General features: G+C 44.7%; 1 protein-coding gene, 1 long non-coding RNA gene and 1 pseudogene across 8 annotated transcripts in view; 2 read left to right on the forward strand and 1 right to left on the reverse strand.

The window, feature by feature from the left end:
• The window catches only part of LOC119322140 (probable protein transport Sec1a), an 89,505-nt gene extending 71,021 nt beyond the window's left edge, over nt 1-18,484 (reverse strand). For 2 of the 4 annotated variants that reach the window (XM_037595636.1, XM_037595635.1), the window contains exons 1-3: nt 18,165-18,483; nt 7,438-7,493; nt 6,505-6,586 (exon numbers count right to left, since the gene is read on the reverse strand). In XM_037595636.1, the coding sequence (XP_037451533.1) occupies nt 6,505-6,586; nt 7,438-7,493; nt 18,165-18,453 (427 nt within the window). In that variant the 5' untranslated portion in view covers nt 18,454-18,483. Of the gene's footprint in view, nt 1-6,504; nt 6,587-7,437; nt 7,494-8,584; nt 8,709-18,164 lie in introns of those variants that run through there. The other 2 variants (XM_037595638.1, XM_037595639.1) reach the window with 2 other exon arrangements.
• A 941-nt stretch (nt 18,485-19,425) lies between these two features.
• Nucleotides 19,426-21,835, forward strand: LOC119321148 (annotated as a pseudogene).
• A 466-nt stretch (nt 21,836-22,301) lies between these two features.
• Nucleotides 22,302-24,474, forward strand: LOC119326206. 4 transcript variants are annotated; one of them, XR_005157846.1, is made up of 6 exons: nt 22,304-22,881; nt 22,971-23,047; nt 23,194-23,300; nt 23,433-23,609; nt 23,721-23,793; nt 24,421-24,474. It is a non-coding gene; the product is annotated as an uncharacterized LOC119326206 (long non-coding RNA). The 4 variants fall into 4 exon arrangements; XR_005157845.1 differs by having other exon boundaries at nt 22,308-22,881; nt 23,453-23,609; XR_005157844.1 differs by having other exon boundaries at nt 22,302-22,884; nt 23,194-23,609.
• The last annotated feature ends 2,031 nt before the right edge of the window (nt 24,475-26,505 follow it).

Raw genomic sequence — 26,505 nt, forward strand, 5'->3', positions numbered from 1 at the left:
AGTGTGAAAAGATCATTAATTAGGGTTCCACCCTACATCATCTTGAATCAGAGCATAGGTTGATTGACATCTTGCTGTCCCTACCCCCCACTTTCTAGCCTAATTTTGCTTGTTTTTGCCCAATTTTGAAGATCCTCACAAAAATAATCATACCAAAAAAAATTGTGATTTGTTGGTTTGATGATGTTTTGTTGGATTTTGATCCATGAATTCGAAGTGTTGCAAGTGGATCTAGCTTCTGCACATCTTTCTCCCCATTTACATCCACAAAATTTTTCTTTCCCCAAGTTCATCTTCAAAATTCATCGACGGATCGCCGTCCCAGGACATCCGGCCCGATACCCCGAACATCCGGCCCATTGCCCGGACGTCTGGCGCCTCACGGTTATTGAATCTTGCTAACAATTGCATAAATTTTGTGCCACTTATCCTCACCAAGCTACTTCATAAGCTTTACTTTTGTAGGTGTGAGAAACAAACCTGGTACCAGTTCTCCTGTTATAGCATTATATTTAGTGATACTCGACACATCTACAATCTTGAGGAAAGATAACTTTGGTATTGTTCTCTCATTTCTTACTTACCTCCACTTGATCATGATGGATAGGCCAAGCACATCGAACCCGCTCTTCAAGGAGCAAGATGAAGCGCACGACTACGTCACTAAAGGACAACTTTTCGGCGTTCAACGAGCTCTACATCAAGAGAGTGAAGCTTTAGGCGACCGCATCGAGCAACTCGCCACCGACTTACGCCAATCGGAAGCAAGGAATCGGGACTATCTTGATGCCAAGCTATCCGCCCAAATGGAAGAATTTCGACACATGATGGTCAATCGCGCGTCTTCAACATCTTCGTCTTCAAGAGGCGCCACTTGAGTCGACACTCTTCGAACTCATCTTCCAACGCAAGTCTTCCATGAGTTCGTTCTCATCGTCGCGATGACCATCAAGATCATCAAGCTCCACAAAATCCCTTTCATGGCAATGGTTTGCAAGACCACCTTCGAGAGCGCGAACGACATCGTCGCCAAGAACAAGATGCCATGGACCAAGAGCAAGCTCGACAACGCCAACGCCAAGAAAACCAAGACGGCGACGCACTGCGGCAAGAGCAACAACGCCGTGAGGAACGAGCACTTAGGCACAACGTGCTCTCCGAGAAGCCAACCGCGTCGTCGAAGAGAACAACCATCGAGTGTGTGAGCAAGAGGAAGCGCTCCGGCAAGAGCAACAAGATGAAGCCGCTCGCGTTGAGGAATGCCACGAAAGGAGGAACCAGGCACGAATCCCTCGCTCTCAGCGTCACGCTAATCAAGAAGAGCAAGAGGTTGAAGACCCACCTCCAAGACACGAGGAACGACACCATCGACATGATGACGAGCAATGATACGCCAAGCTCAAGTTCAACATGCCTAACTTCTCCGAAGGCACCGATCCCGAAAACTACCTCTCTTGGGCATTAAAAATGGACAAGATATTCCGTCTTCATAACTACGACGAGGAAGAGAAGGTAGCCATGGCATCACTTGAATTCCAAGATTATATTCTCATTTGGTGGGAGCAAGTCATCTAGCGATGCCAAGAGAAAGGCGAGCAACCCATCACAACTTGGACACAAATGAAGGATGTCATGAGGGCCCGTTTTGTGCCTACCCATTATAGCTGTGATCTCTTCAAGAAGCTAAAACTCCTCAAGCAAGGCACAAAGTCGGTTGAAGACTACTATAAAGAAATGGAGATTGCCATGATTCGAGACAATGTCAAGGAACATGACGAGCAAACTATGGCACGTTTCTTGAATGGACCCAACCATCCAATCAAGAAAATTGCGGATTTCCAACCGTACTCCAACCTCCTCGAGCTAGTGCACCAAGCGACCAAGGCGGAGCAACAAGTGCAAGGTTACTTCAAGAACTTCAAGTACTCTTCCAAGACCTACGGTTCATATACTCAAGCTTCCACAACCGCGGCACCTCCAACAACTAATACTCGAGCTTCACCAAGCAATGCAACAAGTCAAGTTCCAAGCAACCAATGACTTCTTCGAGTCATCCTACCACAAGCAACTACAAGCCAAGAGCTTCATCATTACTACTCCAACGGATGCTACTGCCAAGACAAGTTTCATTCAATGTTTCACTTGCCAAGACCGTGGCCACAAGACATACCAATGTCCCACACGGCGCACCATGATCGCCAATGATGACGGCACCTACAACTCCATGAGCGAAGAAGAAATGGAAGCACTTGAGCATGTGGCCATCACCGTCAAGTGAATGAAGATGAAGGTGCTCAAGTCTTTTGTGACAATGATTCGAGCCCCGCTCTTGTTGTCTCCAAGGTCTTGACACTTCAACACCAACAAGATGAAGACCAACATTGCCATATCTTCCACACCAAAGCGCGCATCAATGGACGTTCCATCAAGGTCATCATCGACGGCGGAAGTTGCCACAATTTGGCAAGCGACGAGTTATGCTCCAAGCTACAGTTGGTCAAGAAGAAGCACCCTCGCCCCTACAAGGTCCGATGGCTAAGTGACTCCGGCACCATTTAAGTGGAGCACACCGTTCAAGTCTCCTTCAAGATTGGCGTATATGAAGACACCTTGAAGTGTGATGTGGTTCCCATGTCCGCATGCCATCTCCTCCTTGGAAGACCTTGGCAATTCGACAGCGGCGTCATCCACAACGGACGAACCAATCACTATAGCTTCAAGATGAAGGGCAAGGAGTACGTGCTTCGACCCATGTCGCCAAGTCAAGTCATCACGGACAAGCAAGCTTCAACCCATCGTGGAGAGAATACTGAGTGAGTGAACCACCGAAAAGAGAGTGAACACCACAAGCAAAAATTGAGTGACTCCACAATGAGCAACAAGAAAAACTTAGTGCTTTTAGCCACGAAAAGAGACATGAGGGATGTGAGTGAGAGCCCATCGAGTGTTCTTCACTTTGTACTTGTGTGCAAAGATGAAACGGTGAGAACTAATACTTCACAACATCTACCTTCGGTGTTTGTCTCATTTGTTGCAGGAGTTCGCGGACGTGTTCCCTGATGAGCTACCTCTGGGACTTCCCCCACTTCGCGAAATCGAACACCGCATCGACCTCGTTTCCGACGCACCTCTACTAACAAGGCACCATACCGCGTCAACCCCGACGAGGCAAAAGAGATCCAAAGGCAAGTCCAACATCTCATGGAAAACGGGTATGTACGCGAGAGCTTAAGTCCATGTGTTGTTCCGGTTATTCTTGTGCCTAAGAAAGACGGCAGTTTTCGCATGTGTTTCGATTGTCGTCCCATCAATGCTATCACCGTTCGGTATAGACACCCCATTCCACGCCTTGATGACATGCTAGATGAACTTAGTGGAGCCACCATTTTCTCAAAAATTAACCTTAAAAGCGGCTACTATCAAATTCACATGCAAGAGGGTGACGAATGGAAAACGGCTTTTAAAACCAAATTTGGTCTATATGAATGGTTAGTCATGTCTATGGGCTTATCTCAAGCACCTAGCACTTTTATGTGTGTGATGCACTATGTTCTTCGCAAATATATTGGCATTTGCGTTGTGGTATACTTTGATGATATACTTGCGTTTAGTCAATCTCTTGAAGATCATGTCAAACATCTTAGAGATGTCTTGCAAGTTTTTAGAAACAAGCGACTTTATGCTAACATGGAAAAATGCACTTTTGGTGTTGATAAGCTTGCTTTCTTGGGCTTTGTTGTCTCTTCTAAGGGTGTTCAAGTTGATGAGTCAAAGATTGACGCTATTAAAACTTGGCCACAACCAACCAATTTCCAACAAATGCGTAGTTTCCTTGGCCTAGCCGGTTTCTATCATCGATCTGTTAAAGATTTTAGCACTATTGCATCACCATTACATGCTTTGAGTAAGAAGAATCCATCCTTCATATGGGGACCCTCCCAAGCTAGCGCATTTGATGAGCTTAAGAATTTGCTTACGCATGCTTCATTATTTGCCTTACCTAAAACTTTTGAAGTGCATTGCGACGCTAGTGGTAATGGCATAGGTTGTGTGTTAATGCAAGAGAAGCGACTCATTGCTTATTTTAGTGAAAAACTTTCCGACGCACAACTTAATTATACCATATATGACAGTTGTATGCTTTGGTGAGAGTTTTGGATAGTTGGGAACATTATCTTCGACCCCATGAATTTGTCCTACATACGGATCATGAAACGCTTATAAGTACCTTAAAAGGTCAAACCAAGTTGAATAAACGTCATGCCAAATGGAGTGAATTCATTGAGTCTTTTCCTTATGTCATCAAGTACATTAAGGGTAAAGAAAATGTAGTAGCGGATGCTCTTTCCTGCAAGTGCATGTTAGTTACTCAACTTGAATTGGAAGTTATTAGATTTGAGCACATTAAAAACTTGTATGTGCATGATACTTCGTTTGCGATCCCTTATGACAAATGTCAAGCTAACAATTTTTGGGAGCGATATTATCTCAAGAATGGCCATCTTATGCGGACTAACAAACTTTGCGATACCCGAGTCTTCTCTTCGTTTGTTGCTTTTACAAGAAGATAGACGATGTTTCACATCTTGCAAATCTCTTTTGTAGGGAGTGCCCAAGATGATTGTGTCGCACCGCGATGTCAAGTTCCTTAACTACTTTTGGAAGACGTTACGCGCCAAGCTCGGCATCAAGTTACTCTTCTGAACGTACCATCCACAAACCAACGGCCAAACGGAGATCACCAACCGAACCCTCTCTATACTTCTCCGAGTGTAGATCAAGAAGAACATCAAGGAGTGGGAGGAATGCTTGCCCATCGCCGATTACGCCTACAATCACGCAAGACATTCTAGGAAGTCTCCCTTCGAGGTCGTCTATGGCTTCAACCCGTTGTCCCCATTAGGCATTCTACCGCTACCACTACAAGAGCGCCTCAACATGGACGCGAGTGCACGAGCAAGATACCTCAAGAAGACGCATGAAGATACACGTTGCATGATCGAGTACCAAGTGCACCGCCTCGCTACCAAGCGCAACATCAATAAGTACCCTATGGTGTTCAACCCCGGAGATCTTGTGTGGCTACACCTACGCAAAGACCGCTTCCCCAACGAGCGCAAGTCCAAACTCCTACCTCGAGCCGATGGACCATTCAAGGTGCTAGCACGCTACAACAACAATGTATACAAGATCGACCTCCCACGAGACAAGTACAACGTGAGCGACATCTTCAACGTCAAGGATCTATCTCCCTTCCATGGTGATGAAGTTTTTGATCCGAGGACGGATCTTTCCCAAGGGGGCAGGTGATGCAGAGCATCCTACGGTCATCCCCATCGACCTACCTTCGTCTCTCCAAGTGCCAACTGGACCAATGACACGAGCACGTGCAAGAGCTATCGAAACAAAAGTGACTTCTCTCCTTAACGAGCTTCCGTACGAACCACGTGAGACATGGCTACTACCTCAATCAGAAATGCTATGTGTGCTTAGGTATGAAGAAGGCCACCTCGGAGACGCTCAGAATGAAGACCAAATCCCCAAGTACACGGTCGAAGAAGCACGACGAAGGAGACCGCTGAAATGCTACAGCGACCAGACATCCGGCCCCTGGCCTGGATATCCTACTTCCAAGTCCAGCAGCAAGGTTGCGCTGGAAGAGCTCCAGGAGCCGGACATCCGGCCCGACCAGCCCGGACATCCGGACACCACGCAGAAATCCGGTCCGAGGACACCCGAGAGCAACAGAAGTTGGGCAGATCCAGGCCGGACATCCGGCCCTTGCCCCGGACATCCGGCGCGTCGTGAACCGCCAGCCGGGCATGAGGCCCATGGGCCCCTCTCCTCTCTTATTGGCCCAAGACTATAAATAGGGCCTCCCCTCCTCCTAGCAAAGTATATTGAGACATTAGAGAGAGCTTTGCTCCTTGTACCTCCTTGGGGAATCAAGACCTCCAAAGGGAGAAGGATCCCCATCATAGGATCATCAAGACCTCCTAAGGGGGAAGGATCTCTCTAGATCATCAAGACCTCATCTCCTTTGGAGTGGAAAGAACTTTACCCTTGTGTTATTTTCACTTGATTGTTCATGTTATGCTTGTGGATCTCATGTCTGCTATTTTAGTGGATGTGTGACTTGGGTTTTGTTTGAGTGATTCCTCTTGTTCTTGTTGTTTCTTCCTTTTCCCCCTCCAAGTGTGAAAAGATCATCAATTAGGATTCCAACCTACATCAGAAGGTCATTTTAAAGCATTCTTTTCGTTCCTATAATCAAGCAGCTCATTTGCTAGCAAATTTCAGTTATTCTAATAAGGCTACTTTTAGTTGGTTGGATGAACCTCCTAACTGTATCGTCAGTAAGCTCGTAGACGATGTATCAGTGCTTCGATTTTAATAAAGCTAGCCATGATGACCTTCTCACACGAAAATGAAATACTTGTATAAGAAATGTTTGTCTTTGCACACAAAATAAATTCACGGCCAAAAAGAGATATGGCTACTTACATGAAACCCCTTCTTCTGTGATGTCTGCCATCTTACATGAGTAGGACATTATCTTGACCGTAAACTTATCCATGATAAGAACCTATAAGAGGCAATATTTATTATTTATGTAAAAGGAAGTATACAAATTTTATAAGGTTATTTGCTAGAGTGAACATTAAAAATATGGTACAGCAATTAGATGTTCTCAAGATCATAACCAAGTGTTAAAAGTGTATTTGTAGTGTCTTTAATCTTATTAGAAAGGTTCATATATATGCACCAATATATATAAGATAATTAGCATATAGCCAATCAATAATTGCAACGGAATATGATTTTGGTGCCAATGGCAGCCATGCCCTGTTTATGAAAATTGCATGATGTGTAGTTTCCTAAGACTATATGATGGAATCATAGATGTGGCACTTGTCTACCTGCAAATTATCAATGTCAAATGATAAGCAGTACATGCACTGCATATGAATACTGCACGATGCAATATTTGACATTTAGGTGTATATAACATTAGATATGCAACATAGAAAATTTGTACGTGTAGTTTCCCGTACTCATCAAAGTCTGTTCCTTGGATTTCAAGCAAAGCTGGCTAGACCTAGTGAGGTTGATGCAGACAAAGACATTAATAAACTGACAGCGCTACCTATTGTTTTCCTATTTAAATCACAATAAGAGAATAACTTGCCAATGGATATCGAAGTCGTCCATTTAAAGAAGTAATGGCCAAAGTTTGACATAACAAGCTAATAACATCAGAAACCTGATAATCATTTCTCATAATTAACACAATAGCCGTACACAAATTACAATTAACAGTAAAAATAATAAGGTATAGCTACTGTAATATCAGGAAAAAATATCTAAGGATGAGTTCTTGATATAGCAGGAAAACCATAGCAGAGATCGGTTAACATGTCCAATGGAAAAGGATACCTTCCATGCTGATTTTGAATCCTTCCTAGTCGACCTGAGCATTTCAAATAATAATCCTGCATGATCAAGAAATTTGAACCGTTTGAATAAATACAAAAATAAACTGAACCACAGCACCAGGTTCTAAAATTGCACCAGCAATTGCAAAATCAGGATAAAATAATAAATAATACAGTGTGTTGTGGGCAATAGCTAAAGAAAAAGTAAGATATAGCAAAAATTTAAGCGGTGATCATCCACAGGAAAATTGCAGGCTCCCACAACTATTAACAACATGAAAGGATCATTCCTTTGTTGTCGTGACACCCACAGGAAAATGACAAGATCTGTGTATTAAACATCAACCTAGGCAGCCGGTTAGGCATTCGAAGCCATAATCATCTCTGTTAGACGCTCGACTGACTCTCTGTTAAACGCTGAACTGAATCTCTGTTAGACGCTGAACTGAATCTCTGTTAGACGCTCGACTGAAGCAGAGAACAGCAAAGAAGAGAATAGAAAAGGAAGCAGAATCAAGCGACAAGAAGAGGCAAGCGGCAAGAAGCAGATGTGAGCAGCTTACAAACAGAGGTGGAGGTGGACATGGAATCAGGGGTTTGGATAGAGATAATAGGCTGGCCATGTAGCCCACCTAGGCACAAAGTGGCCACCATCCCACCTGACAGATATATTCCACCAAGGCTCGCCTAATCCTAATCAGCAGCAAACAAGTGTTTGTGTGCGTGTGTTGGGTGGGTGGGTGGGTGTGGGTGTGTGTGGGGAGGGGGGGGTTGCAACACCGTATCCATGGCAACTGAGCAAGAATGGTAATCCCCACCCCCACCCCAATATTGGGTGTTTCCTTCCCTGCTGGGTCCTTTCCTGCACATACTACCAATGCTCATGCAGAATATGCTCGCCCCCATGAGGAAATTCATGATAAAGCAGAAAGAATCATAATTTGTCATTCTGACAAATCATGAATGCATTCTCCTTTTTTCATAGCAACACAAATATAATAAACAGTGAAGTGGAAACCCCTGAAATAAACATACAATTAATGTAAAATATATCGACGTTGTTAACGAGTATTAGTATTGGTCTAGGAGTCTGTCTGTGTTAGGCTATATTTCCTTTCTTATATCCCAAGTCAATTATGCAGCCATACCAATGTACTTTCACCATTCCCATTCTTCGAATAAGCCCTTGTGCAAGGACATTATTTCCATCAATAATAATAAAGGGGCAGCCCGGTGCACATAGCTCCTGCTTGCACAGGGTCCGAGGAAGGGTCCGACCACTTTGGGTCTTTGTATGCAGCCCTTCCCTCAATAATAGCACGCCAAATTTGAGACGGATGATTACCCCTGCAGGCATAATGTCATGATCAGGGTAGTAGACTGCTTTAGAATGTGAGCACTTAATGCAGTTGGATCTTGAACGAGTCTCCAGCTTGGCAAGGGGGAAAAAGACAAATGAAAAAGTTCAATGTCTCTAAATCCGAGACCCCCCAAGTGTTTTGGCCTTGTCCTCATATGACAGGAGACTCAGATGTGTAGGCATAAACCACGGTGGAGCTTACAACATGGCATAGAAAACATTGGGACAGCTTGTGCCACGGATTTAATCAAAATCTCTTTGCCACCAAAAGAAAGGATTTTTTTCCATTCAACCACGAACCTTATTCCACGCTCTTTCCTTCAGATAAAGCACCATTCTTTGAATTACCAACACTGGTAGGCATTCCTAGATATTTGTCAGGAAGGGACTCATTACTTGCTTCCCAGATTTGTATAATTTCTTCCTGTATAGGTTGAGGGCACCCTTTACTGAACAAAATCGAGGATTTATCCAAGTTTATTATTTGTCCCGATGCTTGACAATACCTGTGCAGAGCTTAGGAAACCAAAGTAGCAGCTCCACCACTAGCTTTGAAAAACACTAGGCTGTCATCCGCAAAGAGCAAGTGATTCACCGGAAGTGCCGAAGGAACCACTTTAATATCATGGTGTGATGACTGATTCTGACTTCGTAACGAGCACGTGAGGCCCTCTGCTGCTAAGAAAAACAAGTATGGAGAGATCGGATCCCCCTGACAAATGCCACGAGTCAGTTTAAACTCATCAAGCTTATTGCCATCAAGAGCATTGAAAAAGATACGGAAGAAACCATGTTCATAACAGTACCTACCAATTGTTGAGAGAAACCCAATTTAATTATCATAGCTTCCACATATTGTCGTTCAACTCTATCATAGTCTTTCATCATGTCCAATTTGAAAGCACAATGCCTATGTTTTGCTGATTTGTTACGCTCATAAAATGTAACACTCGTGTCGTGATGATATTGTCAGTTATTAACCGGCCAGGCACAAATGCTCGTTGTTCCTCGGAAATGATCTCAGGTGGAATTAACCTAAGGTGATTAGCTACTCCCTCCGGATGGGGATATAAGTCAGCCACGGGTTTTTAGGTCTTCAATTTGATTAGGGCCTTCGTCTTTTCCTTTGACGGGCCAACACTTTTTGGAATATTTCTGAGTTCTTCCAAGCGTTTTTTTCAGTGTCTTAACACTCCCAAAGGTGGTGCTGCCTCACAAATGAAGTGCCATAGCCATGCCATTAAGCTTTTCCCTCACGAACCGAAGAACATGTAGCCTGGTGTCAGGCCCAGTTCATAGCATTCCCCTGTTCCATCGTGCCAGAAGTCACTGTAGCCGTAGATCTGTCATCGGGTGGCTCTGAAGCGGAGATAACGGTTCGATCAAGCGGGCAGCTCTCCTCCGTCGATCTGCTATCCAAGGGTGGGCGATGCTTGAGACACAGCTGTAGCTGATCCGACAAGCGCATGTGCTCTGTTTCTGCTTTCTTTTACCTTTTTCTTCTTGTAATGGCTATAAAGCCAACCCCCTGCGTGTGAGAGGCATGACTTTGTGATTTGGGTGTAAACCCTAGCCGCCTGTGGCGTGCTCTACCAACTTTCCCCAAATTCTCAACAAGCGCCCTAGCAATTTGCTCTGATCCTCTGCTAAAATTCCTGGTGTGTGCGTTAAATTGCTTAGATCATAGCTCTGATCCTGACAATTGGTATCAGAGGCCAGTCTTTCCTCGGCGGCGGTAGATGATTGGGGCAGCGTAGAGGTTTGTTCTCGCAGTAAAATCCCTCTGCGAGCTCCGATCGGGCGGCGGAGGCAGCAGGCGGCGGCCGGAGCGGCAGCGTTCGGGTGCAGTCAGAGGGCGGCCTGGTTGCCTGAGAGTGTTTCTCGGGTGGTAAAATTCCAGTTCCTGGATCTGGCCGTGTACCAGTGGAGGCGGGCGCAGGCGGCGGTGCCGGCGGCGGTGACAAGTTCATCCCACCCTCCCAACCCTCTATGGTGGTGATTTCTGACGGCCTTAACATGACAGGCCCTGCTGATTCTGGCTCCACAGCGGAGTTGCAGCTCGAGTCCCTGGAGTTGGACATCAAGACGCTGCAGCGTGACCGAGAAGAAGATCGCAAAGACTTTCAGCAATTCCAAGCGACTGTGAACAGAAATTTCGCCAGGATGCAGAAAAATTTTGAAAAGATCCAAGACAACTTCAGGCGCTTGCTGTTAGATCCGGAGCCAGCTACTGGAGAAGAAAGAGAGGAGGGTCAGGGAAGTGTCCAAATCAAGGACAATAACAACCAATCGCCTCAAATAGCTCCTGGACGACCCAAGCAACTCCAAGCTCCAACCCCTCCATCAGTAGCAATGCCAGAGAAAGCACCTCCTGCGCCAGTGGGAAATGCAACACTGCGAGATCACACTGGGAAAGAACTCAATTTGGATGGGACCCTGAAAGTGCCTTACAGACATCCAAATTTTGGTCAGGGTAAGGAAGCAGCACCAAACATTGTAATCCAAATGGAAGAAAGGCAAGAGGAGGAGGTTATGGATCAGCAGTACAGAAGAGGGCCCAATTTCCCTGTTGAGGCACGAAGAAATGTGTTGACAGTAAAGCCAGCTAAGTTAAACATCTCTGAATTTGAAGGTCAGGACCCAGAGTCTTGGATTCAGAATTTGGAGCAGTATTTTGCTGCAGCCAGAACTCCTATTGAGCACAGAACTGAGCTGGCAGTTTCTTACCTTAAAGGGCCTGCTGTACAATGGTGGAGAGGAACAGGATTTGCTCCTAGCAATGTTCCATGGCACAAGTTTTGCTCTTACATCTCTGACAGATTTTCTGTGTATTCTGTCTGTGACATTGTCAGCTCCTTCCATGCAGCTCAGCAAACTACCACAATTACTACATATGTGGAGCAGTTTGAGCAGCTAATGAACATAATGAGAAGAGAAAACCCTGAAATCCTTGATGATTATTATGTTTCTAGCTTTGTGGCAGGGCTTAACCCATATATTAAAAGCCATGTGGAGTGCTTCAGGCCTAAGGATATGCAGACTGCAGTATGGTATGCTAGGAGGATGGAGAAAGCCCAGGTTCCAGCTACTGTAGTGCAAACTAAACCTTATGTCCCTCAACCTAGAAGGCAAGTAGTATTTGATCAGCCCAAAAACCCTGTTAATACTGCCACACCAAACAGAAACACTATTATCCAGCAGGCAAAACAAAACCAAGTGTGTTATAAGTGCAGAGAGCCTTGGGTGCCTGGTCATAGACAGGTCTATAAAATGAGCCAGAGAGCTCAGATCCAAGCACTGCAAGTTGATGAAGTTGACAATCCTGAAACAATCTATGTTACAGATTTTGATGACCCTGATTTGGAAACACTGGAACAACCACCTGGTGAAGCAGTATTGAAAGTGTCAATGCATGCTGCTATGGGAATAGGAGCAACTAAGAACACATAATGCTTATGAAAAACCCTGGAAACGTTGTACTCCGGGAAAGGGAACATAATGCTTATGGCACAGATTGAGGATAGAGTAAATGAACTAAAACAAGGGGATAAGTCGGTGATGGAGTATGTAGCAGAATTGCAGCATTTGTGGGCTGACTTAGACCACTATGATCCACTGGAGTTACCACATTCAGAATGTACAGTTGCTACTAAGAAGTGGGTAGAGCGTAGGAGAGTGATGAAATTCTTGAAGGGACTTAGCTCAGAATTTGAAGGGAGGCGTGCTGGGTTGTTTCATCAGCCAAAGCTCCCCTCACTTGAGGAGGCAGTTGCGGCAATGGCACAGGAGGAGGTCAGGTTGAAGTTGACCAGGACTGGAGAAGCGAATGCATCTCACTCAGCATTTACTGTGTCTGAATGGAAGGAGACAAGAGAGTGCTTCAACTGTGGAGAGAAAGGTCACATAAGCATCAATTGCACAGCACAACGCAAAGAAATACGTGGTAGGGGAAGAGGTTACAGCCGAGGTGGATACCGGGGAGTTAGAGGCAGAGGTAACTCTAGGGGTTCGAATTATTCCAGTGGCTTCAAAGCAAACTTGGCTAACTTGGCAACACAAGAAGAAGGGACGTCAACAACCTCTCAAGGGGAGTCGGAAGAGTAGAAGCCAGGAGGACAACACCTTTGGGAACTTTGCCCACTTTGTCTACACAGGAGAAGGTAACTTTGCAAATGCATCTATATCCACACATGATTTCCTTCCAGATTGGATATTAGATTCTGGAGCATCCAAGCATGTTGCGGGTACCTCAACTGAGTTTGAATCATATACTCAGTACCCAATTACACATTGTGAAACAATACAAACTGCTGATGGCACCTCACAACCGATTAAAGGAGTTGGATCAGTTCAATGTACACCCACTATTAAATTATCTGATGTATTACATGTTCCAGCTTTTCCTGTGAACTTGCTTTCTCTAAGTGCTTTGATTGATCAGACAGATTGCCGAATAACTCTTGATAAGAAAATATGTTTGATTCAGGAGAGGATGACTGGAAGGAAACTTGGGACAGGAACCAGGCGTAGTGGATTGTGGTATATGGATCGTGATGTGTCTAGGTCTGGTGCTAGTCCTATTTTGGCTGTACTAGTTGGAGTAAGTGAGACAATGGCGATGATCCATCACTGCCGCATGGGGCATATGGCTTTTGATAAGATGAGTAAGATGTTTCCTGATGTAATGTGTGGAGTAGACAAGAGTAAGCTTATGTGTGATGCATGTGAATATGCAAAGCACACAAGAATCTCATATTTGAGTAAGGGGCTAAGGAGTATATCCCCATTTATGCTGATTCACTCTGATGTGTGGACATGTCCTGTTGTTTCTGTTAGTGGAATGAAATATTTTGTGACATTTATAGACTGCCACACTCGCATGACTTTGGTGTACCTCATGCGACATAAAGATGAGGTATTCCAATGTTTTCAGGAGTTTTATACCTATGTGCAAAACCAATTTAATGTGCAGGTGCAGGTGAGCAGATCTGACAATGGAACTGAATATGTAAACAAGCAATTTGGAGGTTTTCTGTCAGCACAAGGCATAATGCACCAAACATCATGTCCAGATACCCCTGCTCAGAATGGTGTTGCAGAAAGAAAGAACCGACACATTTTAGAAATGGCTCGATCACTTATGTTCACTATGAATGTGCCAAAATTCTTGTGAAGCCGTCATGACTACAACGTTCCTGATCAACCGGATGCCTTCAAAAATGCTTGGTATGAAGTCCCCGTGTGAGATGCTATTTGGGGAGAACAAATTCTCAGTTCCTCCAAAGTTATTTGGGTGCACCTGCTTCGTTGGAGATCACAGACCAGCAGTGGGAAAGCTGGATCCACGAGCTGTAAAATGCATATTTGTTGGATATCCTGCAGGGCAGCGAGGCTATAAGTGTTGGAGTCATGCTAAAAGGCGCACATTTGTAAGTATGGATGTCACCTTTCGAGAATCTGGGCCTTTCTATGGTGAGAAGACAGATCTCAGCACTTTATTCGAAGAACTTGACCACTCACAATCTATGCAGGGTGGTCAAGAGGGGGAGTGCAACTCGAGGGGTGAGTGCAGCGCCAATGGCGGAAGGAGCAGCCAATACCAACCCCGAAAATAGTGGGATCCTTCATTCCGGTTGTAGTTGATGGGGCTGAACAGCAGATGTGGCAGAGACCAAATGAGGAAAGGAATCCTCAGGTGTATACAAGAAGGAAGAGAGTTGTGGAGGAACAAGTGCATGAGGAGCAATCAAAAGAAACTATGGAACAAGGGGAGCAGTCAGAAGAAACTCAAGCAACAGGAAGCTCATCTGAAGTGGAGTCATATGAGAATTCAAGTACTGAAGAAGCATCACCTAACCTGCCAATTGCTCTCAAGCAGGAAGTAGCAAGGAAAACTTTGAGCAAGGGCAATCTTGAGCATGACATCAGTAATTATGTCACCTATGAAGCCCTATCACCTTCATTTAGAGCATTTGTCGCATCACTTCAAGTCGTGATTGTTCCTAAAGACTGGAAAGAAGCAAGACAAGATCCAAAGTGGTGTGAAGCCATGAGGGAAGAGTTGGAGGCCCTGAGAAAGAACAAAACATGGGAGCTAGCGAATCTTCCAGATGGGAAGAAGGCAGTCAGTTGTAAGTGGATCTTCACAGTGAAGCAGAATCCTGAGGGTAAGGTTGAGCGTTACAAGGCAAGACTAGTAGCCAGAGGGTACAGCCAAACGTATGGTATTGATTATGACGAAACATTCGCCCCAGTTGCAAAGATGAATACAGTGAGGATTCTAATCTCGTGTGCAGCTAACTTTGGATGGCCACTACACCAACTTGATGTAAAAATGCCTTCTTACATGGAGATCTACAAGAGGAAGTCTACATGGAAATTCCTCCTGGACTTTCTACACCTGGAACTGTTGGGAAGGTTTGTAGATTGAGAAAATCTCTCTACGGTTTGAAGCAATCGCCAAGGGCTTGGTTTGACCGGTTAAGGCAAGCAGTTTGCAGTATGGAGTATAAACAATGCAATGGAGATCACACTGTTTTCTATAAACATTCCAAGCAACAGATTACAATTCTTGCAGTATATGTGGATGACATCATAATAACGGGAGACAATGAAGAGGAGATTGGAAGACTAAAGAAATGCCTAGGCAAAGCATTTGAAGTTAAGGATCTTGGTCAGCTAAAATATTTCCTGGGTATCGAAGTTGCAAGATCAAAGAGGGGAATAGCCCTGTCTCAGCGGAAGTATACCTTAGAGCTCCTAAGTGATATGGGAATGCTTGGATGTAGAGCAGCCCCAACTCCCATTGAACAAAATCACAAATTGACAGCACAGATGGGTGAACAAGTTAACAAAGCAAAATACCAACAATTGGTTGGCAAACTTCAATACTTGTGTCACGCTAGACCAGATATTACATATGCAGTAAGTGTAGTAAGTAGATATATGCATGAACTTAGAAGTGGACACCTTGATGCAGTCTATAGAATCATGAGGTATCTAAAGGGCAGCCCTGATATGGGACTCTGGTTCAAGAGTAATGGCCATTTGAATGTTGACGGTTATAGCGATGCTGATTGGGCTAATTGTCTTGATGATAGACGATCAACCTCTGGCTATTGTGTGTTTGTTGGTGGAAATTTGGTATCATGGAGAAGCAAAAAACAACCGATGGTGTCAAAATCAACTGCAGAAGCCGAGTATAGGGCAATGTCTCAAGGGCTGAGTGAGATGTTATGGGTAAGAGGCCTTCTGCTTGAGCTGAAAGTGCTCAGACAAGATCCTCTGAATGTGTGGTGTGACAACAAATCTGCAATCAGCATTGCTAATAATCCAGTGCAACATGACAGAACAAAACATGTGGAGATAGATAGATTCTTTATCAAAGAGAAACTGGATGCAGGAATCATCAAGATAACTCATGTGAGCTCTGGACAACAAGTCCGATTGTCTGACAAAAGATTTGGGAACCAGGGAGAGCAATCTTGCTTGTGACAAGATGGGCATGATAGATATCTATCATCCCTCTTGAGGGGGAGTGTTGGGCTGTGTCTTATCTGTACTTCAGTGTGTGTGTGTGCGCGCTTATGGCCCATGTGGCCCATGTAACCCAGCAGCCTATATATGTGCTGACCCCTTGTACAGGGAATCCTAACTCCAATAGAATACAACACCAGGCTATCTCTCTATCCCAGCCGCCACCCCTCTCTTCCCTGATTCTACAACTTTCGACCCGCGTCTTGTGCACCTGAGTTGACAAAATACACAGCACGGTTGGGGCTGTCGCGGGCAAGCCCGGGCCGTGACAGTTCCAACTGAAGAATCTCATTGCTCTCAGCTGGTTGATGTGTTGTCATCCTTTGTTTCTCCAGATGATGATGAGTTGGTATGCTTTGGATCTCTTTTTGCAGATGGGCTCGGCGGCACAACAGCAGCTGCATTCCCCAAGGACTCAACTTGATGCACTTAAGTACCCACTTCATATGCTGCCCCACCCTGCACACCGTCCGGGGTGGTAGGCTTCTCAGACGCTGCACCTCATTTCCTGTTAGGGTCTTTATCATCCATATCTGCATCTGTGCTTTGTTCTCATCACCATCAGATGAAGGATCCTCCTCCATACTATCATATGTACCAAGTGCACCATAATGTGTGGATTTCGGCACCTGTATTGGCGCTGCCTAGAAATTCCTTCCCCATACCCCATAATGTGTGGGTTTCGATCTCTGTTTTTAAGGCGTCCCGCCTTGGACGCTTAGGCGACGCTTAGGCGATAAGGCGCCCCGCCAGCGCCTTATAAATATGCCCGCCTTAGGCGCTTAGGCGTCCGCCTTAGGCGCTTAGGCGTCGCCTAGGCGATAAGGCGCCCCCCCAGCGCCTTAGATCGCCTTACCGCCTTAAAAACATAGGTTTCGATACCTATATTAGCTCAAACATTTTCTCACTATTTCTTCATAAATAATATCCTCATTACACATGAAGATATAAATATGAAGTAAATAGGCTAATTTGGAAATATGGTTTGCCTACTACTCAAAAAGAGCTCCTTGCCATTATTCAGGTTTCGGGGAAGGGGGGGGGGGATTACCTCGTTGATCATCAGGCTCACAGTTTGGTGGACCTACAAGCAGAGAAACGCGGCCATCTTTGATAGCGAGCAGCCCAACATCACCGGCCTGCCCAATGCTACCCGAGCTGAGCCTCGGTGCGTTGGCAAGGGCGGTGGCTCGCGACGCTTCTTCCATCGAACCTCGCACTTAGGAGCAGGGGTGTGGCATTGTAATCAGCGTCGTTTATAAGGCGGTAAAGCAACCTAAGGCGAGTACCACCCGCTCTGACGCCTATGCGCCTAAAGCGGGCACTTAGGCACCTATAGTGAGCATATTTCTAAGGCACTGACAGGGCGCACTTAGGCACCTAAAGTGAGCATATTTCTAAGGCACTTTTTCTTCTATCAATGCATCTAGACGCGAAGCTTTTGTGTTTCCTTGGGGAAAAAGGAGATGTGATGCCCCGATTGTCCAGTGTGTTAGCTTGCCCCATAATCCATTAGACATGATCTCCGTATATTGAGAAGCACATACTCGAGCAACAAATATAACGAAACAAATGGCTACCCAACTGGCTGATACGACTACAACTCACAGTTCAACGGTAATGAAGCATTTTGAAGACCTAAAGTTAAAGGCAACAAACGTGTAAAATAACCTACTCCGCTATGAGCCCTAAACAACAAGTTTACACGACAATCCCAATTTCTCCAACTCCACAAGCAGCTAGATCCAGCGGCCCAGTTCCAGTGACAACATTAGGCAAGCAAATCAAAATCAGAAGAGGCGGGGGAGGAGGGGAGCAAAAGGAGTGGTTACGGTCTCGTGTGATCTGCCGGAAGCTCCGGCGGTCGCCGCCCTGCGAAGAGGAGTCCGAATCTAACGACATGCCGCCGGGAGATCTCACCGCCTCCCTCCGGTGTCGAGGCCTCTGTTTGTGGCCGTAGGGTAGAGACAACCCACGTTTAACTTGCTGAAGTTGGGTGCGATCGGAGGACACGAAGTAGAAGCAGAAATTGGGGTGTGGGAGAATATGCAGCGACCGCGTGCGAGAGGAAGAAGAAACGGGAGTGCGCGGCTCCCAAGACCACCAAGACCAGACCGTCATCGGCCGCCACCGGCGCAGGAATTTACCAGACTGCCCCAGCGTTACCAGAACAGTCGCGGCCCGGTTCTTTTGACCCGCAGATTCTGGGTCTGAAAAATCAAAAGCTAGAAAGAACTCGTTTTGATTCTGTAGAATCGTCAAAATTAGACCACAATCGACAGTGCAACTGAAAGCAGCGTTTTGGGTCGATTCTGGCGATTCTAGACCTCCCGCAAATGAAAACGTTTGGGTTTTCAGACTGTACCTCTATCTCACCATGAAATTACAGGCAAAATGCCGTTCCACAGCCCGACCGACCGCAGCCCAGAAAACACATCTGCCGCTCGCTCCCCTGTCCTCGCTCGATTCCCCCTCGCTCTCGCTCTGTTTCCTCCAGCCGCCGCTAGGGTTCCTGACCCGCCGCCCCTCCTCCCTCGAGCCCAGACGCGCGCCTTATCGGAACCTTGCCGGAGCAGACGAGCGCCGCCCCGACGCGTCCATCCGGCCGGCCAAAGCAGTGCTCAGCGCCGCCTCCTCCGACCCCCATCCCGCCAGCCCCTGAGATCCTCCGCCCTCCCCGCCGTCCTCCGCCGGCCCCGACGAGCCCATCCAGCCGGCTGCTGCTGTCTTCTATCCGCTGCCTCGGTGAGCCTCTCTCTCTCCATCTCTCTCTCTCTTGTATTTTCTCTGTACATAGAAGAGTGGATGCATAGATGGATGTAGATGATTTGTAGCTCTTTTCTGTACATGGAACAATGGATTGCTAGATAGACGTAGATGATTTGCTTGATTGATGGATGGATGTAGATGATGTTAGTTTATTTGTTAGATTTGCTTGATTTGTAGCTCTTTTCTCTACAGGGAACAAGAGTTCTTTTCTGTACTGTGTAGGTAGATGATTTTTTAAAATTCTTTTTTCTACTACAATTGCTCAATGCTAGTTGTGAGTGGTTCTGTGTTGCTACTGCTTTGTGCTAATGATAGACGTTGTAGATGGAGAAAGAAAAGAAAACCAAGCCCCCTAAAGCAAACTGGGACAGTGCAGCGCATACCATTTTTATGGATGCATGTGTAGAGGAGGTGCGAGCTAATAACCGTGGTGGCACCACTTTAACCGACATTGGAAAAGCTAATTTGGTTAGAAAGTTCAATGAGCGCTTCGGGAGAAATTATTCTTCCGACCAACTGAAGAATAGATGGGATATATGTAGAGCAGACTACAGTGTATGGAAGACATTGACTCAAAAAGCAACTGGCATTGGTAGAGATGAATATACAAAGACCATTGCAGCTACAGATGAGTGGTGGGCAATTGAGATAAAGGTATTTTGCTGCCATGTCATTCATTCAAGTAGTGAGTGATAAAGGTATGCTCCACTAGCAGAGGAGGACAAAATGAGAGAGGTGTTTGATGCTTGCTGTGTCACAAATGAACATGCTAGGGTGCCAATTCCCACATATCAAAGTGGTTCATCTCGCTTTAATATGGATGATGATTCAGGTTGTGAAAGTCATGATGTCGAAGCTACACCTCGTACGAAGCGTGCCAAGATTGGGAAGAAGATGCCATGTTCTTATTCGCCAAGTCCTAGGATGAATGAGAAGTGATCAAATGAAAGTGTTAAAACTGATACACTTGTACGTATGGTTGACCTCTTTGGTGCAAGAGAAAAGAGAAAGGGAAACCTAGGAGAGGATACAACAAGAAAGGAGATTGGAGACATGATGAACATGGTGATTGCAGATGGTGCTAAACCCGGGAGTGATGTGCATTTCTATGCTTCCCATCTTATGTTGGAAAGGAAATATCGTGATATTTTTGTAATATTCAAGGATCATGAACCTAGTGCAAGGCTTCGATGGATAGAGAGGACATGGGAGCTCAACAAAAATAAGTAGAACCCAACTATTTGCTTTGAACTTGTAATGATGTGAACCGATATGTATCATTTGCTTCCAACTATTTGCTTTGAAACATGTAATGTTGTGAACCCAGTCCTTTGCTTCCAACTTGTAATGTCCTGAACATGTTGTTTGCTCTCATAATGCAATGTTCACTTGTTCAGAACATAATTGTTTGCTTTGGAATTGTATTGTATCATGTATAACTATTGTTGGTAATTTTGTATGTTGTTGCTAAACTCTCCCGTGTATGTTTATGTGGCAGATGGACACTTCAGATGAATCTTCAGATGGATCAGATAAGGAATGGGATTTGGCCATGTTTGCATGTGCTATGGAAGTGGGGTCGCCAAGTGAGAGATTGCCGTATGCACCAAGAAAGTCGCACCTTGTTACAGGCCTCCAATGGGTGGCAGAGAAGGAGCAAGATGCAAAAGCTTTCTACTCTATGTTCAGAATGAGAAGGTCAGTTTTTTACTCATTGCATGAATTGTTGGTTGAGAAGTACGGGCTTAAGTCAACTTGCAACATATCATCGAAAGAAGCATTGGCACAGTTTTTATGGACTTTGGGGACGTGCCAAACCACTGATAATGTAGCAGATCGGTTTGGACATAGTCGTTCTTTCATCAACAAAAAATTTCATGAGGTTTTGGAGTGTGTGGACCGCATGGCTGGTGATTTCATTAGGCCTATTGATCCATCTTTCTCTGAACCGCACCCCATACTAAGAAAAACAAAGTTCTGGCCTCATTTCAAAAATGCTATTGGAGCCATAGATGGAACACACATTGAAGTGATTGTGCCTAAGGAGTTGGAGCCACAACACAGGAATAGGAAAGGGGTTACAAGTGAAAATGTCATGACAGTCTGTGATTTCGATATGAGGTTCACTTTTGTTGTTCCTGGATGGCCCGGATCTGTTCATGACACACGTGTATGGAGCGATGCTATAGTTTGTTATGATCATTTTCCACAACCTCCCACAGGTAATCTCTTGTATGTATTTTGTTATGTACATGATGATACGTACTACATTTCTAATAGCTTATGATGTTTTACTATAGATAAATATTACCTTGTGGACTCCGGATATCCAAACAGGGTTGGATATCTAGCACCATACAAAGGGCAACGATACCATGTACCAGAGTTCCAACAACACCCACCCATTGGTAGACATGAGACATTCAACCATCGTCATTCTTCTTTGCGAAATGTCATTGAAAGAACATTCGGTGTTCTCAAGATGAAATGACGAATTCTTGGAGGCATACCACGGTACAAACCGGACAGCCAAAAGATGATTGTCACTGCATGCATGTGTCTCCACAACTTCATTCGTGATAGCAAGTTGCATGATGAGCATTTTGACAAGTTTAACAATGATGCGTATGTGCAGCCCCCATTGCCATTTACAGGCGCCAACGCTCTACCACCAGAAGATGATGGTACCATGGCCGAAACACGTGATGCTATTGCTACCAGTCTTGTACCATGAGATTAGTCAGTCTATTTGTAATAATATTTAGCATCTTCTTTTGTAGCGAAGGCAACTTGGAAACCTTCTTTATTGTAATATTTAGCAAGCTAAAATATTCATAAATCATATTCATGCTCATATTCGACGATAATTTGTTCAAAACAACCAAGTGTTAGCAATTCAACACTTAGTTTTAGTTCAGGGACATTACAGACATTTCAGCATACAACTCATCCCATAATCAGAGATCAAAATCTCAGAAAAGAACTCGTCGGCTGATTCTGAGAGAAGTTGATTCTGTGGGAAGTTTCCCAAAAGCTGATTCCGGAGAATCAAAAGCTAAAAAGAACTGGGCCGCAATATCCTGCAGTCTCGCAATATCCTGCAGTCTCTTAGACTATGTTTTTTCGAACCCGTTAATAGTCACGCAATGTGCACACTCTCGCGACGTTCATGTTGGCATTGTTTCATCGTTGAAATATTTTTGCCTCGTTGGTCCACTTGTCTGCTGGGATTAGGCTAAGTAAGAGCCCACATACATCGCCCCCTCCGCTCCCTTTCTTTCGCGTACACGCAAGCGGTCCCGTCTCTCTCACACCACCTATCGGCCGCCGTCGTCGCCTCTCCCATCCGCCGTGCCCTAGGCCCCTTCTCTCTCGTCGATCTGCGGCGGGTTCGGGGACACGCAAGGACGGAGAGGATCCCGATGGTGGTTGGGTGCCGTTGACCTCGTGCATGGAGGCGAGGCAGAGGGTAGCGGCGGCGCCGCCGATCACCGCGACGACAGGCGGCAGTTTGAGGGGCGGGGAGGTCGGGGATGGATGGATCCGGCAGCCCCTGTACGGATTCGAGGCGGTGGGCGCTCGGGGTCGCCGGCCGGAGCGGATCGACGGCGGACGCGGCCATGGTTTCCCGGCGGAACTCCAGCGTGAGCAGAAAGGCGGCGCGGGCGGGCGACGACTTCCGGCTAGGGAGAGGAGGTCGCAGGACGGCACGCTCAGCTCCGGCGGCAAGGCATGGTTGCGGGCTAGGATGATGAGACCGTGGGTCGTGAATGTGGATGGGTGGTAGCCATGGCCTCTCTCTCATCTTCGATTCTATAGTTTCTTCATCTGCTCTCTTCAACTAGCCCTAATACATTTTCGTGTTGCAGGTTTTGAATCGTTGACACATGGTTTGCTTGAGACAAGCGAAGCTGCTGAGGTGATTTGTACACCTAAACTGCTTCAGGTATTTGCCCGATTTGCATGGCAAGAATAGCAGGATTATACATGTTTGTTCTATTTCATTTGTCATCCCATGATTTATCCCACTTCTAAGTGTGACAACTAATGATGTCCCTGGGTTTGATTTTTTCTCACTTTGCATGAATTCAGGTTAATGTCAAGGGCTTGAAAGGTGTGAGGGAAGTAAAGATGGATCTATACATAGGGTGTATGATCTAGTGCATATTAGATAATCAAAGTTGATGCATATGTTACAGGTATAGAGTTGTGCACCAATCTAGTTGATGTTCACATAATCCCCAAGCTGATTTATCGATTAGAAGAGTCATGTATTATTGTAGCTTTCTCTCTACATCAAGTACACATAAATATAATGCCGAAGAATGTAGTTTCTTTCATTGTTCTGCAGATCTTCCCCGCGAGGTGCTACAAATCAGATGGGCGCTGTCGTGAAGGCCGCGAAGGTGTGGCCGGTGGCACAGGTTAGCCTGTGGGTGGCACCATCGTGCTGCTCTAGACGTGCATTGTGGTGCTGCTCGTGGCGGCTTTCGGAGGGAGACAGAGTGGTATGTGCTTTTCTAAACATATATATTCCTGAAGAACCTTTTTTATAGTCCTAATGAATTGAGCAATTTGTTCTCTCGTGTCTCTTCCCCTTTGTTTCTACCCTAATGCAGTAGAACATAGAGAGTTTGGGAGCTACTCGGGTTTGGATCAGCAAGCCATGTCTGTTTGGTTTGGCAAAGGAAGGTATTTTATCTTTTTTCTGTAATGCCATGAACATCTCTGAATCTTTACACGGGTTCCAGCCGATGCTTAATTTTTTCCAACATATTTGTGATTGAAGCCCACACATACGTAGTCATGGATCTGATTTTGCGTTTTGGACCTTGCTATTTCACTGATTTGGAACATGTATATGTAGTTCTAGGCTTCTAACTAGATGGATTAATAGATATGTTGGACATATGCATTTTATATGACCAGCATGGATCTATGTTTATTATTTGATGCTCCTTCTTATCATGGGGAAGAATTTTTGCAAAGAGTTGTCATTTTTGGAGATATGGGCAACTTATGGATTTGTTTTCACTTAAGGAGTATGCTTTCAGTGCTACAGAGTATGAAGTGAAATTAGATTAGATTGATGATTAGTGATTAATTATAGAACTGTTGGCAGCACCAGTTTAACATATGTTGATTTCTGTCCCATCTTTATTTTTTTTAAGTTAAACTGTGAATTTGAAAACAAAAAGATTCTACATTTGTTAATGCTAAATTTATCAGTTCTTTGTTTTGGTAATCACCTCCTGCATATGTGTTCCTGGGTAGTTTTCTTACTGCCACAACTTGGATTCTATTGGCGTTTCGTGACAGATTTTAGCAGCATTGCTACACCTCTCAATGAGATTACAAAGAAGGATGTGCCTTTTGTTTGGGGTACCGCACAGGAAGAAGCCTTCACGGTGTTGAAAGATAAGTTGACACATGCTCCTTTACTCCAACTTCCTAATTTTAATAAGACATTTGAGCTTAAATGTGATGCTAGTGGAATTGGATTAGGAGGTGTGTTATTACAAGATGGCAAACCTATTGCATACTTTTCTGAAAAATTGAGTGGGCCTAGTCTGAATTATTCTACTTATGATAAAGAATTATATGCTCTTGTTCGGACTTTAGAAACATGGCACCATTATTTATGGCCCAAAGAATTTTTTATACATTCTGATCATGAATCTTTGAAACATATTAAAAGTCAAGCTAAACTGAATCGTAGACATGCTAAATGGGTTGAATTCATTGAGACTTTCCCTTATGTCATTAAACACAATAAGGGTAAAGAAAATGTTATTGCTGATGCATTGTCTCGTCGCTATACTATGCTTTCACAACTTGACTTCAAAATATTTGGTTTGGAGACCATCAAAGATCAATATGAGCATGATGGTGATTTTAAAGATGTATTGCAGAATTGTAAAGAAGGGAGAACATAGAACAAGTTCATTGTTAATGATGGATTTGTGTTTTGTGCTAACAAGCTATGCATTCCAGCTAGCTCTATTCGTCTTTTGTTGTTGCAGGAGGCGCATGGAGGAGGATTAATGGGACACTGGCGTGAAGAAGACGGAGGAAGTACTTGCTACACATTTCTTTTGGCCAAAGATGAGATGGGATGTTGAGCGTTTTATTGCTCGCTGCACTACCTGTCAAAAAGCTAAGTCACGACTCAATCCTCATGGTTTATATATGCCTTTGCCTGTACCTAGTGTTCCTTGGGAGGATATATCTATGGACTTTGTTTTAGGTTTACCTCGAACAAAGAAGGGGAGGGATAGCATATTTGTTGTCGTGGATAGATTCTCGGAAATTACACACTTTATACCATGTCATAAAAGTGATGATGCTGTTAATGTTGCTGATTTGTTCTTTCGTGAAATTATTCGCTTGCATGGTGTGCCAAATACTATTGTTTCATATCGTGATACTAAATTTCTTAGCCACTTTTGAAGATGTTTATGGGCTAAGTTGGCGATTAAACTGCTTTTTAGTACTACTTGTCACCCCAAACTGATGGACAAACTGAAGTAGTCAATAGAACATTGTCCACTATGCTTAGGGCTGTTTTGAAGAATAATAAGAAAATGTGGCAGGAATGCTTGCCTCATATTGAATTTGCTTATAATCATTCATTGCATTCTACTACTAAGATGTGCCCTTTTGAAGTTGTGTATGGGTTCCTACCTCGTACACCTATTGATTTGTTGCCTCTTTCATCTTCGGAGAAGGTTAATTTTGATGCTAAACAACGTGCTGAATTGATTTTAAAAATGCATGAGTTAACTAAGGAAAACATTGAGCGTATGAATGCTAAATATAAACTTGCTGGAGATAAGGGTAGAAAACATGTTGAGTTTGCACCTGGAGATCTTGTTTGGTTATATTTGCGTAAGGATAGATTTCCTTATTTGCGCAAATCAAAGCTAATGCCACGTGCTGATGGACCTTTTAAGGTGTTAGAGAAAATAAATGATAATGCATATAAACTTGAGCTGCCTGCAAATTTTGGGGTTAGTCCCACTTTTAACATTGCAGATTTGAAGCCTTATTTGGGAGAGGAAGATGAACTTCCGTCAAGGACGACTTCATTTCAAGAAGGGGAGGATGATGAGGACATCAATACCATTGTTACACCCACAACCCCTGCTGCTATACATACTGGGCCAATTACTAGAGCTCGCGCACGCCAATTAAATTACCAGGTACTTTCGTTTCTTGGTAATGATTCTAATGTTCACGAGAATATGATGCTGCCTAAATTGGATACATTTGTTTTGCTTACAAATGAAGGGCCTAGCTTGGAGAAGGATGAACATTGGAGCAAGACCAAGCATGGAGATGATGGCATGTGCAAGGGGAACAAGAACGGAGTTACAAGTGATGATTTCAGGACTTTGAAGCCAC

Source organism: Triticum dicoccoides, chromosome 6B, assembly GCF_002162155.2.
Source record: "Triticum dicoccoides isolate Atlit2015 ecotype Zavitan chromosome 6B, WEW_v2.0, whole genome shotgun sequence".
NCBI lineage: Eukaryota > Viridiplantae > Streptophyta > Magnoliopsida > Poales > Poaceae > Triticum > Triticum dicoccoides.